The following is a 14431-nucleotide window of genomic DNA, read 5'->3' on the forward strand; positions in this document are numbered from 1 at the left end:
ACATGGGTCCCCTGACTTTGACTCAGGGGATTGCAACAGACAAAGTAAGAAATAGGAAGCACAGGCATTCCGGGAGCAGGAAAAGTACAGGCTCGTGTTGGAAGACTAAGGAACACATCGGAATGGGATGTAAACTGACAAGACTTAAAGGCCACTTAAAGGAACAAACTTTTACACACAGCAGCTAGGAACGAGACACTACTTATTTTCCATAGCAAGAAGTTCTATGAATGATTTATGTTAGGGGTTCGCTCTACTTCACAGTGAAGGCTGAGGAGCTGAGGAAACTAGGGACTAAGTGACCTCATGACCTTGTAGAGTGGCTCCAATTCCAGGGCTAAGCCAAGGTCTGAAAGGTCAGTGGTAGCCCTGCGTTGAATTTTCTAAAACTACTCATCAGAGGTGCTCCTTCACAGGAGTGCCTCTGCTAAGTGGCACTGAGATGTTTAAAAAAATATTTTTATTGACTTCAGAGAGGAAGGAAGAGGGAGAGATAGATACATCAATGATGAGAATCAAGGATTTGCTGTGTCCTGCACGCCCCCCTATTGGGAATCGAGCCCACAACCTGGGTATGTGCCCTGGACTGGGAATTGAACTCAGGACCTTTACAGTCTGCAGGCCAACGTTCTGTCCATTGAACCAAACTGACCAGGGCAAGCACTGAGATTTTTGAGAAAATTTTTGAAAATTGTGGCTATGGGAAAATAGAATTGCCATGTAATATATGGGTAGACCTCACTAATTCCTAGATTTTACATTTTTTTCATAGGGAAAGAGGAGGAGAGAGGGATAGAGAGATGGAAACATTGATTAGAGAGAGACATTGGTCAGCTGCCTCCTACAGACCCTCTACTGGGGATTGAGCCCATAACCCAGGCATGTGCCCTGACCAGGAATCAAACCGGGACCTCTTGGTTCATGGATCGATAGCCACTGAGCCACACTGAGCGGGCACTAATTCCTAGATTCAAAAAAACCTGCACAAGACATCCTTATGTGCTATTTCAAGTTTTCAGTTTACTCTGCTGATCCTTAAAAAAAAAAAAAAGTTAATTTGCCATTATTCTACCACCCACACTATATTGATAATATTTACTTCAAGTACCTTCCCAGTTCTCATTGGATCCTGACAATACTCAGAGGAAACAGGCTCCCTAGAGTCCAGAGATTTATTTCTAGAACCCAGGCTTCTAGAATCATAATCCAGGCTTTTTATTTCCAATACTTTAGGTGGGGTCTTTTTTACACAGTCCAAACCTAAGTTGGTTCTGGTAACTTTAGGGAAAGAATAAGATCTATACATGGAGGAACACTTGTTATAGATGGACCCTTCTATGTGAGGTGTTCATAATTTTCACCAGATTTAGGTTCAGAAGAGATACCCAAAGACCTGCTTCCACCTTGTGATTCAACCAGCATTTAGTTTTAGATCATTTTTTGATAACTTTATTCAGCAAAGAACCCCCTCCCCCAAAAAACGCTTTGAAAAACTATACATGTTTTCTTTCTCTCTCTCTTTGGGTATGTGCATACACAAATATATAGTAGATACTATACTAGCAATTTAGAATATTTCCTGAGCTGCCTCTCTTCTTATATTTTAACCAAAATGTACAGGAAAATAGAGTACTGTTTTCAAAAAACCTGTCTCCAATAAATTCAGCAGTTGAGGCTGGGAGGCAGCATTCTTTTCCCAGTTCATGAGGATTTTTAATAAAAATATGCTGATTTTTTTCCCTTTGCCTCCTGACTGAACTGCAGTCTTTGAGTTAGTTCATCATTAAAAAACTTTCCTTAACCAGAGTCAGAACTATGCAGAATCATCACCTCCAATGACCAAACCCTGGCTACTTCCCAGCCTCAAAAAGGACTAGCAGGAGTGTGCATTCTGACTGGTGGAGGGAACAGTCAGATGTTGAACAGCCTGGACATAATGCAGCAGTATTCAAACACTGGAAGGGTCGGGGTGGGGTGGAGAGTGGAGTAGGAACATACATTTGTCTCCTGCCCTACATTCTTTCTGGTCGTCCCAAGGAAGGAAGAAAACGCATTTGGTCCACAGCAAGTCAGACTGTGTATTAATAAAGGACTGCACAGAGATCTTTATCATAGGCTCCTCTCTCCAGGTACCAAATCCTGCCAAAAACACAAAGACACAAAAAGCTTGAAAGGACTCAATCTGAGAGCATGTTAAGCTACAGGAAAGCAGCTGCAGAGAAGCAGTGTTTAGATAGGCTGTGGGGAAGAGACTAAGCAAGGCCCCTGTTGTCACCCTCGTTACTTTTCCTGTTGCTACGGATAGATGATGGCTCCACTCACAAAGCAAAGCAGATGGCCGAGGCAGCTGAAGCAGACTTCAGATTAAGTAGTCCTCTTCAAGGTTATCATCACCAGACACAGAGGCAGCCTCTACACAGCAGGGATGAGGAGAAAGTTAGACACTGCCCTAATGGAGCAGGCATCGCCACTGAGGCTCGGGCATGCTCAATGACCACCTTGGTTAAGGGCCAAGCCTTACAAGCTCCCTAGTTTGGAGAGACTGACTGAGAAGTGGTAGCTTCCAAAGACGCTCTAGGGAGTAAATGCTGCTTGTACCTGATAAGCTGAGGCAGGACAGGGTGTTTGCCATCTCTCCAGGGCTCTTCTTACTCTCAGTGAACATGCTGCTGAGAGAGGCAGCTGCTTCTGTGGCCTGAGAGATGAAAACAAGAGGAAAAGGAAGACTATGTGAGCTGGTGGGAAAGGAGCGGCCACTCTCACTCTGCTCACAGGATCTGGTTCAGGCAGTTGAGCTGGTAGCTGAGAGGGACACAGTGCCCGCTCCGATAACCTAGGAAAGCACTCTACAAAATGTCATGCATGACTAGAAGCCCTCATGTTTCGCAAGGCACGAGCTTTGCCCCAAAGCAGCACCCTCAATGACTGCAATAGTTCACTCACTCACCGCACTGTGCAACATGCCTGGGACAGTTCCGTTTTCCTCCATGTCTTCAGGAAGCTCAACTGCATATCCTTTACGAACTAATTCTAACCCAATATCAAGTTTCTGAGGAGAAAAACGAAAAGGGAATCATGTTCTCTCTGTAAGGAAGGGCACATCTGAAGAAACAGCAGAAGAGCTAAGATTGATACTTGCAGGATCTTACAAAGTAGGAGTAACATCAGATAGGTTTTCTGGGACAGAAAAAGTAAATGAATCTATAAATATACTAAAGCTAGTGAGCAATGAGTGAACCCCAATCTTACCTTCCCATTGCTAGTATCATATAAGTAGATCTTGGGCCAAGTTGAGGCCCCAGTCTGGACATAGCTAGAGATCTTGGCCACCAAGGGCTTCCAGTCAGCACAGTGAGTAAGTCTGTCAAACTCATCCAAAGCTTCCTCTTCCCACTGTTCACCTGATAAAAGATTGTAGGGAGAGCCCAAGAAGGGGTCAGTGCTGACATGGGGAGGATTATACCCTGGAGGGAAACTGAAACTACCTCTTTCTACTCTGGAAGGCACTTATGTCTGACTGCCAGGCCAGTTTCTGGCTGTTGCTTTCTAGTGCTGGTGAGGAAAAGACACCTGAGCCCCTTTAACTCAAAAAAGTCTTGGAACGTGAGGACTCCTCCCATGTGCTGTATCAAAGTTATTCTATTTGGAGGCAAGGTCAGTAAGTGTTGTGACAACTTACCTGCGGGGGCGATCTGCGCCAGACTACACTCAATTGCTTGAAATGGAAGGCTTAGGAAGTCACTCCTAAAGTGAAAGAAATTGAAATTAGACTCCTGGTGCCAGAGGGCCTGCTTACATTCCTTGCTTCTGACCAACCCAGCAGGAGAAGATAATCTTCTGTTCTATGTAAATAGGTTCTCCCAAATCCCCCTGGTGATGAGTGCCAACAGCTAGCTCACCACCCTGTGGCTAGGGTTGAGTCAACAGTTGGCACTCCAGCCGGATTCTACTCTGGCCTCCACACTGACCTGAGTGCCCTGAGGTCCCTCACTGGGCAATCTCCATTATCTCCAAAGTCAACAAAGTAGAGGTCCAGGTTCCCATTCTCCAAGGTGCCAAGGACCCGGGCTCGATACCAGGAACCATTTGTAGATAAAGGAGCTGCTACAATGTCTCCTACATGCACAGTTAAGTCGTCAGGCTATACATGGGGATAGGAGTCAGGAGGGGTTAGAGTTAGGAAGGGGTAGGCTTAAAAATAAACAGATAGTGTCAGAAGGAAAAAAGAACAAGTAGTTGCTCCACAGGAAAAGGAAAAAAATATACCACAAAAAGATATGCCCTTTTTTTCATCAGACCGAGCCCTGTCCCTTTGGCAACTCACCAGACTATTCCTATAGTGCTGGGTCATCTCACTGACAAGCTTATCCAATTGCAGGCTTCGGGAGCCAATGATCTGGATCCAGAAATGGTTAGGATGTTCAGAAGCAGAGACGTAGACTTCTAGGAACTCATCAGCATGGAAACTGAAGTCAGGACTGGGAACTAAACACAGGGATAAGCAAGTTAAGCTGCAGAATCCTCACCATCTAATATGGCAATCATATCAGAATCACCTCTGGTTGGAATGACTAGACTGCATCAGGGGGTACAAATACCAAGTGGCTATTACCATTTTAGAAGTGGCTGGAGGGACAACTGGATGAATCATACAAGAACATCCTGAAGAGAGGTCTAAGCTATGTTTTGTACTTCCTATATAACTGAGTAATAAGAGAGTTTACATTCTTACTCATCAGCTATGTATTCAAATTAGTCACCAATTATAGTGACGGTAAATCCTCCATATGCTAGCTGCAGCATGGACCAGTGAAAAGATACATGGACTGATAGGGGCTTGTCCAGATCCCATTCCTCCACTGACTATGTGACCCTGGACAAATTTGAACTTCTCAGGGGCCCTAGTTTCCCCTGCTCATCCTATACCTATGGATAAAAGACAAAGCTGACAGCCTTTTAATTCTTCTTGAATGGTGATGATTTTTAAAAATAATGAGACAGGCAAGAAAAATCATGCTGTTTTACTTAATAAGTATGTTTGGTGAAAGAATATCATGTAAATTCATTATTTGATATATTACAGACTAGTTTCCTATGAACTAGAATATTTCTATAGTGTTCTCCACATTAGCTGGTTTATATTCAGAAAAATATTATCTTTAGTACTAATCCAAGTAAAATAGTACCAGAAAGACATATCTGTGATGAAAACTTCTAGGTGTAGTAAAAAATACTTCCTATTTTGGGTTATCTAAGCTAGTATTTCTATTTCCCATGTAACTATGGGTTCCCTCTGTTACATACTTTTAAACATGGACATCTCTGGGCTGGTCTGGGCTCCAGACTTCTGAAAGCCGTCACCATTAGGTTTCTCCCAGGAACCTTCTTCTGGCCCCGCAACAGCCATGTCACCACCTCCTTTGCAGGGAGGATCTGCCAGCGGAGAAGGCTGCTCCATGCCAGTACTAGTGTTTCTCCATAAGGCTGGCTCTCCAGCTGCACCTGGCTCTGTCACTTCCTCTCTTCTTACACTGATTGGCTGCTTGCGTGGGACTCTGGTTTCTGCAGAATGAGTGATTCTCTTCCGAAGTTCTTCATCTTCTGAAACTTTCTCTAGTATCAAATGCTGTGAAAATCAGAAAAGAGATGATAGCTATGTGGCCAGATATTTTGACCCAGGATGGAATGAAGGGTTCTTCTCATTCTTAGAGATGATCCAAGTCTATCAGCTACTTGCCTTGGCTGCTGTCACTTCCTTCTGTGTTCCTGAGATCTTTATAAGCCTTGATAGTAGTAATGTCCCCTCTGATTCTTTGTCACAGGTAATTTTGGCTCCAGAGGCCTTACAGATAGAACGAATCGTCTCACCACCTCTCCCTACATTGAACAATACATAAAATCCTGTCCTTACATTCTGGCCAACATTAACTGCTAGAGAAATCACTACTTTGTATATACTAGAAGAGAGTCAGTGCCCATTTTCAAATTGAACAGAATGCAAAATATTGAATGGAAAGCAGGAGCTACTAAAATCCCTACTTGTAAGAAGGATAGTTCCGGATATCTGCTCTATCCATTTTCTTTAAACTCTAACATTGGCTAGGTTAACCTCTTCCTGTCATTTCCATTTTCTGACCACTCAGCATACTTTACATCCCCACTTCATTAGAAGAGATCATACAAGGTGTATGAAACATTGGACCAAGGAAAGGACATTTCTCTGCCTCTAACAGCAGCATAAGTAATGCTCTAGACTAGAGGAAAGCATGATAGGTGCTCTACAGAGCATTATCTACAATGATTTGGGATAATATAAGCATCCTCAGCTTCCCTTTAAAAATCCATTATTATGCCCTGGCTGGTGTTCTCAGGGGTTAAGAGCATCAGCCCATGTACCGAAGGGTTGTGGGTTCCATTCCTGGTCAAGGCCACATACCTGCAATGCAGGTTCCATCCCCGGCCCCTGTAGGGGTGTGTTCGTAAGCAACCAATCAATATATCTCTCTCACATCGAAGTTTCTCTCTCTCTCCTTCCCTTCCTTTCACTCTCTAAAAATCAATGGAAAAAATATCCTTCTTGCCCTTACTGGTTTGGCTTAGTGGATAGAGTGTCAGCCTGTGGACTGAAGGGTTCCGGGTTCGATTCCCGTCAGGGGTACATGCCCGGATTGCGTGCTTGGTCCCCAGTGGGGGGCATGCAGGAGGCAGCCACTCAATGATTCTCTCTCACCATTGATGTTTCTCTCTCTCTCCCCCTTCCTCTCTGAGTAACAATATACTTTTTTAAAATATCCTCCTCGGTGAGGATTAGCAACAACAAAAATCTATTATGAGGTAAGTAACATTACCTGAACCCTTTTGGAACATATTTGTAAAGTTCAGATCATACAACTTCTTGAGATGATGGGTTTTGCTTTGCCAACAGCTCTGTAAAAAAGTAAAGCTCTGATCTCAATGTCCCTTTTTTTCCCTCAGCAAGGTGAAGGGGAAGTAGGCCAGGAAAAACCCTTGGGCAGATGTGAAAGAAAGGCAAAGGTAAAGAATAAAAGGAAACAGTAGAGGAAGCTGTCCAGTGGTACCTATGATTCTGCCCACAGATCTCTGGGGAACTGAGAGCTGCTCAGACACTGGGGCAGTCTCTGTCAGGATCTGATGGATTGCTGCTTTGGCCTTGCACACCTGAACAGGAAAACCACTGATAAGCAGCACCCGCTCATCGCCTACATCCTCCGTGTCCACATCAATCCGCGCACCTGTCTGTTTCCGCAGCTGCAGAGAAAAGGATACATGGCGACATGCTCTGGAAGAGCTCCCCTTTAGCGAAAGACACCCTAAACCTAACCCGGAGGTAGATGGAACTGGACACAATTATCAGCAAAATCAGGCTGTATAAGCAGTCCTCACTTATAGGTACTTATGGAAGGAGATTAGTGACAAGAGTAACTCCAAATAGCAGTTAATTTAAAACACTTTCTCTTTGTGCTTTGAACCCTCTTTTCTCCTAATTTGATTTGTATTAGAGAATCAAGTATTTTGCTTTCTTGACACACCGCCTGAACAATGGAAGATGGTAAGAAGAACCAGGCAGAAATTCAATATTTAATGTCAATTAATGAGAATTTGAAAAGTAAAAAAGCTAAAATGCAGCCAATCCCCATTTCAAGCTAAATTGTCCATTCTCTAGGGAGAATATTCATTTCTAGAAGGTAAACAGCATATTAGCTAAAAAGTTCCTGTGTTTTTTCTTTTCTTTTTTTGTGTTTTTTCTTTTCAAAATATACATAATGTGGGTGGATTTTGTGGGATGAGGGCAGAGAAGGGAAAGTAGAATCAATCTCTGGAAAAGCAGATTGCTGGCTCACACACTTACCTGTTTAATATTGGCTCCTTGCCGGCCAATTATGAACTTCACAGCCTCCTGGGGCACTCGCATCTCTATCTCAATGTCGTCCTCCCCAACAAACGTCAGCCGCTCTTCTGCACAGATCATGGCTCATCAGATCAGACTTAGATTAACACCCAAAGCTACTACCAGCCCTCCCCTGAATCTAGCTGTCAAAGAGACACTGATCCAAGAGATAAACTGAAAATCTCAACCACAATGACAAAGAGAAGTAGCATCTGAGTGGCAATTAGAAGATCCCCAAAGACCAGAAGATGAGTATTATCTCTGGGATACTGTTACAGATGCTAAGTGTTTTGGTAAAGCATTTGGCTCTGCACTCAAGAGCTGTTGGACTTTAGGCAAACTATTTCTCTTGGAGAAAAATGAAGGCTAGATGTTGCCCGAGTAGTCCATTAGGCTCAGAACTTCTCCCGTTTCTACAGAAATAATTTCTCTAGGTCCCCTCTAGGTCCAGACCTTAGGGAAAATTAAACCCCACAGTTAGCTTTCTCCTAACAATTAAATAGAAAGAACATAGAAAAAGGTAAGAGTATGGATATTAAAAAAATTAAAAGAATCCACTTCAATGTTGATGTTGCCGAAGGGAACAGGTCAACAGAATTATAAAATGAATTCATTTCACATTAAGAATATAGAAAAGAAGAAATCAAATAGTTTCAAAGACTCCTCATGAAAGCCAATTACATCCCAACAAATGATCCCCAGTCTAGCAAGGACAGTTTTCATTTCAATTTAACAAGGCTGTTGAATTGAACATGGTCTGAACATTTCCATATGTACAGCTGTGTGGTTCACATACCTCTGCTTTCCCTGTATCTGCGGTATAGGATGTAGGCAACCGTTGCACTGGCTGGGATCCCGAGGCCCAGTGCTATTTTCTGAGTAGTGGACAAACTTGTCCAAGAAGTCCGTTCAGTGGACATTTTCTGCTGTAGTCTGACTTATATCCTAAAATAAGCAAATGAGGGAAAAGAAGGAACTTTAATCCAATACCTTTATGACTGGCAGAGACATATGGGAACACATTATATTATTATTATTATTAAAGAGAATACTACTGCCTACTTTTCTCCATGTTAAGAGCTTGAGCAGACTCAAAATCTGTATCATGTAAAAGGTCTCAGGGTATTTTTTTAAGTTAGTTAAGGGATACATACATATACAACTAAATAGAGGCACACTTCATCCCTGCATTGCAATTAGAATTATACACTGATCACAGTTTTAAAAGACAAAGGAACAAGAAATTATTAAATATTTAAAAAATTAGATTTTTATTTCAAACTATTTAAAATTTTGTATATGTGCCTGTCTATGCTTCCAAGCCTTTCTTGAAGTAAAACTTTCCAGTGGTTTCCAGTGCTTCATAAACAGTAGCCATTCAATAAATATTTGGTCGCCGAAACCGGTTTGGCTCAGTGGATAGAGCGTTGGCCTGCGGACTGAGGGGTCCCGGGTTCGATTCCGGTCAAGGGCATGTACCTGGGTTGCGGGCACATCCCCAGTGGGAGATGTGCAGGAGGCAGCTGATCGATGTTTCTCTCTCATCGATGTTTCTAGCTCTCTGTCTCTCTCCCTTCCTCTCTGTAAAGAGTCAATAAAATATATTAAAAAATATTTGGTCAATAATCACTTGTTGAATGAATGAACTTCCTCTACTTCAGCAACTGTTGCCTGCATGTGAACTCATTAATGGCATAAAAGGTTCTTTGTAATCTGATTTCTGCCTACCATTAGATTCTAATCCCAGCTCTACTACAGGCATATGATGTGCTCTCTTGTGTATCCTGGCTCTTACATATGTCACTTCTGTCTTCCTAGTCTTACTCTTTAGTCCATCTGGTATCCCTGGCAAAATCCTATTCCTTCTTTAGGTCTCATCTCTACCACTACCATGTCTTCTGAGGTCTCTAGGGTTTCCCCTAGCTGACATCAGGTGCGTTTCTCCTTAGCTCACACTGCCCTGTAAATGATGCCTCCATGGCAGCACTTGTTCACACTGTAGGCAATGGTTTATCTGCTGTCTCTAGACCACTGGTTTCACCAGTGCAGTTCAACCACATGTATTAAGTAGATGTGCTAGATGCTACAGTATATGTATGAAGATGAAACAATATATGTATTTAATAAAATGCCACCAGCCACTTTACATACATTATTTTATTCAATCTTCATACAATCCTGTGAAATAGGAAGTAACCCATTTTGCAGAAGAGTACACCTGATTAAAGAGGTCACCTAAACTCTTACCCAGAGTCTGGGTTATTATTTGCATATTTAAAAACTTTTAAAGTTACTTTGGAAGCACTCTCAGCGAAACAGTACCTGGTATCTTTATTTTGGTCAACATACTCAATTCAAAATGAATAAATACTGTTGGAAAACACTATAGGTGGCAAATAAACAACTAAAGACAGTCTCTATTTCCAGATATTACAATCTGTAGAATAAGATACAATGCAGCTTTTAGTAAGATCTGCTTTAAAATGAGCGAGGAAATGTAATTTATGCTACAATTTGCTTCCAGGGAAAAAAAATTCAACCCTTATGATATAAAAAAAATGGTTGTATCCTAGTAAGCCTAAAAAAGCACATTCATTAATAAACATTTATTCCTCCTTAGGAATAAAACTTTGATTCCATATGTGCTTTTCCTGAAAGCCTTTCAGGAGGAGTGACAAGGAACAGAAGACCTAGCACAGAAATCTCATTCTGAGGAGCATATAAACATCACATAAGGAGACTGTAGGTGGATTTCTTATTACTGTCAGAGGACCCAGTTTTGCATCTGGCCTCAGAGAGCTTTACTGATCAGCAGAAATGAATAAAGGTTGTCAAAAGTTTGACAAATCTATTTTTTTCTAGAAATTTAATCCACTCTCTTGCCCAGACTCATGGCTTGAATAGAAAAAAACAAAACCTCAGTGAGGGACTCTTTTCAAGTATTTTGTTATTCCAGGCAATTAGTTACCCAGTAAGTAGACCCAGTATACTATATCACTTTTATTTATTTATTTATTTATTTATTTATTTATTTATTTATTTATTCATTCATTTTTAATCCTCACCTGAGGACATGTTTATTGATTTTGAGAGAGAGAGGGAGAAGCAGAGAGGGAGGGAGGGGGAGAGAGAGAGAGAGAGAGAGAGAGAGAGAGAGAGATTGAAGGGTTGCCTCTCAGACACTCTGACCATGGATCGAACCCACAATCTAGGTATGTGTCCTGACTGGGAATCAAACCTGCAACCTTCTGGTGTATGGGACGATGTTCTGACCAAGTGAGCCTATATCACTTGTAGAGATTGAGTATCAACCCAAAAGATTGCGGCTGCTCCACACGCCCACCCACCTTATAGTGGGTAGGAATAAAAGGGTTGAGTTTTAATGTGGAGTTATTAGAGATAAGCGGTTCCTTCCCTAACTGGATAAATATCAGTTTCTCTCTCCCCCGCCCCCTAAGTAGGCTGCAAATAAAACCTTTCAACATTTCTGTGAAAGTTTGGGTGGTATCATGTAAACATCTTTTTATATGCCAAAGGAAAGGAAACAAGCTTGGTTTCATAAAGCAGATTTCTTTTTTGCTTAATTCTTGAGCCAAAAGAACTACCATTTTCCTATATGAAGATATGGTTTATTCTGGGTGTCTAGGAAAGATTTCACTTCTTTCATCTACTGGCTACTTTGTATACTTCCTCATATGGTGTCTAAAATGCAAAGCTTGTCTTCACTATTAATGTGCACCAGTTAATTAATAGTTGTGGGCTGAGCATGCTCAGGACACAAGAAGGAATAACTGTTGCCCTGAAATGGTCTAGTAGGAAAGATCAATACCAAGCCAACTAATTACATGGCAATGCAAACACAATATAAATTTCTGGTTAATGCAACAGCTGGGAAGAGCTAGAACTTAAATGGTTTATTTCTTAGATGGTACACAGGTGAAAAACCACCCTGTTAAAATGCAAATCATTTATCTTCTGCATTCATAGCAATAAATATATAGTATTCAATGTGTGCGTGGCCTTGGGGATACAACAGCTCAGACAAACTTAGTAGCTGCCTTCAAGAAGCTTCCTATCAGGTAGGGAAGGTCTTATTTTGATCGACAGCAGTTTGCAGGTGTCAAACGTTTGGGAAACTGAAACAAATCCAGTTTGTGAACAAGATCAGTAATAACTCGATCCGAACTCTAATGCTGTCTGCCTTTAACACCGCCTTTCTGGCCATAATTCATGCTTATGGGACAAAGAAATCACAGAATTTTAGAACTGGAAGGGACCACAGAAATTACCTAATTCCACTAATGATGTTGCAAGTGGGGAAACTGAGGCCCAGGGAGATAAAAGAAATTTCCCTAAGGATACACAGCCAATGAGTCATTTCCACACAATGTGGTTTGAAGACCAGTCACGAATGGCACCTCTTTAAAGGAGACTCACAGCATTTTTTTTGTTCCAGCTCAGAAACTATCAGGATCAAGGCAAAAGGAAACTGATATTCCTCTGGCTCTGCAACCAAATCCCCTCAGTCCTGGCCCTTATACTATATTGGATTTCACCGCTATGGGCTTCCATAGTACTCCAAACATTCCTTCACAGCACATCCATTGCTTGTGATTTCTGACTAATGGCTGTGTCTGTAGTGAGAACAAATTGGAGGCAGCAACAGTGGAGGTAGGGAGACTTAATTCTGAAGCTAGTCCAGGTGTCAAAGATACAGATGGAGAAAAGTAGCTGGATCAGTGAGTTTGAACAGGCAGCATACATAAGACTTAGGAATTGATTATGGAAATGTTGGAGGGTGAGCCAGGCAGCTGGCTACCAGGTTCCCCACTTGAGTACCTGGCAGAGGTAGCATCTAAGATAGAGACTGTTGATAATCTGGTGGTGGAAGGGGTGTGTGGGGTAGGCAGATGAGTATCTGTGACCAGGATACATTCATTGGGTGACTTCTATGTGAACCGAAAGCTGAATTTTACTAACTTCTCTTTGGATATTACAAATGAAGTGTGTGCCAATGGAGTTATCGGCTGATGTCTCAAAGAACGCCTATCGACTTGACTGATCTAGTGTTTTGTTTTTATTTATTTTACAACTGACCCATTCTTTCACACTGTTGTAAGGTTGAAAGAAAAGTGGGAAATAATATGACGGAAACGGGGACAACTGTATAGTACCGACTGCCAGCTTGTGTTTCATTTTATTACTTCAAATTGAATGTGGAGAGGAGGCGATCACCAGTTGAGGCCACAAGTCCCAGGGGAAGCTGGGAAACGGGAAAAGGAGACACGGATCACTTCGAGATGCGAAGTGTAGCTCGATGATGGTTTTCATCAGTCAAAGCGAACTCCAAAGCTTCCTGGCATGTGTATTAAACAGCTGCTAACAACTATCTGATAGGGTTTCGCCGATATCATCATTTCGAAAACCCAGGAGTCAAGTTACACTGTGAGTTCCATCGGGAAAGGACCTGGTATCTCCTCACAACCAGAACCTGCCCAGCTCCCAAAACGCGGCGACAGGGTGGTGGGAGTGCCCCATCCCATTTCCTCATCCTGGCTGCATTTATTTTTAAATCAGTGAGACACAGAGAGAGACAAAAAAGCCTCAATCCATTTCTCGTAAGCTGAGAAGAATCTAAAAAAATTAACGTTGGCAGGGGACTCTTCAGCCAAAACCCACGATACCTGCAGGGAGGAGTAGGGAGGGGACTGGGAAAACACTCCCCCCCCCCCAATTTATTATTCTGACGACTGCAAATAGTCATTTTATTAGAGATAACGAAAGAAACAGCAGGGGGAAATAAAAGGCAAACATAAACAGAGAGCGGTTTTCAGAAACAAGCGGGTCCGTGGAAGTGTCTGAAGTGGCAAACCCTCTCGCACCGGGTGGGCCCAGAGCATCCCCTTCGGCGGCGGGGGGCGGGGTGGGAGGTAACACCGTCCCGACAGCGCCTCCCCACCGGGGGCTCCGGCCGCCCCCGGGCCCCGCACCCTGGCCTCAGCCTCGCCCGGGGGCGCTCGGACCGCCCCCTTCCTCAGCCCCACGTTTTCCTCTCTTCGCGGCCAGGGGCGCCCCCCGCCAGCCGCTCCGGGTCCCCGCCCTTACCGCTCCTCGAATCAGCTGCCGCGCACTCCTCGCACCTCAGCCCAGCGGCCGGCGCCTCCTCCCACACGCAGCCGCCTCGCAGCTCCGCGGACCTCGCTTCAGACGCCGCCGCCCCGCCCTCCACAGCCCGCCCGCACCAATCAACGCCCGGCTCGCAGCCCGACCAATCGCCTTCCCCGCCACAACCAATCCCTCCGCGGGTTGCCCCCGAGAGACGGGCGGCTGCGGATTGATACCCAATTACCCGGAAGGAATTCGAGGCCGGCCCCACCCTGTCAGCCAATAGGACGCAGGGAAAGCGCGCTTTGTTAATTGAAGAGTGCACCGGCTGAGAATTAAACAGCCAATTAGAGGCGTCCCGGAGTCCGCCGGCCCACCTCCGGGCCAATTACCGAGGAGGCTGCCACCTTTTGAGCT

At 43.5% G+C, this 14431-nt stretch overlaps 1 protein-coding gene across 3 annotated transcripts; it reads right to left on the bottom strand.

The window, feature by feature from the left end:
• Positions 1-1421: 1421 nt before the first annotated feature.
• On the bottom strand, positions 1422-14098 carry TDRKH (tudor and KH domain containing). 3 transcript variants are annotated; one of them, XM_006095287.3, is made up of 14 exons: positions 14015-14098; positions 8706-8854; positions 7871-7977; positions 7080-7269; positions 5738-5877; positions 5305-5626; positions 4325-4485; positions 3969-4141; positions 3680-3744; positions 3250-3401; positions 2948-3049; positions 2599-2695; positions 2323-2412; positions 2054-2139 (listed from the first exon to the last, which is right to left on the bottom strand). In XM_006095287.3, exons 2-13 carry the CDS (start codon positions 8827-8829, stop codon positions 2360-2362), a joined length of 1686 nt encoding a protein of 561 aa, XP_006095349.1. In that variant the 5' UTR covers positions 8830-8854; positions 14015-14098; the 3' UTR covers positions 2054-2139; positions 2323-2359. The 3 variants fall into 3 exon arrangements, with proteins under 3 accessions (XP_014316833.1, XP_006095349.1, XP_023615087.1); XM_014461347.2 differs by lacking the exon at positions 2323-2412 and having other exon boundaries at positions 1422-2139; XM_023759319.1 differs by lacking the exons at positions 2323-2412; positions 2599-2695.
• Positions 14099-14431: the final 333 nt, after the last annotated feature.

Source organism: Myotis lucifugus, unplaced genomic scaffold, assembly GCF_000147115.1.
Source record: "Myotis lucifugus unplaced genomic scaffold, Myoluc2.0 scaffold_151, whole genome shotgun sequence".
NCBI lineage: Eukaryota > Metazoa > Chordata > Mammalia > Chiroptera > Vespertilionidae > Myotis > Myotis lucifugus.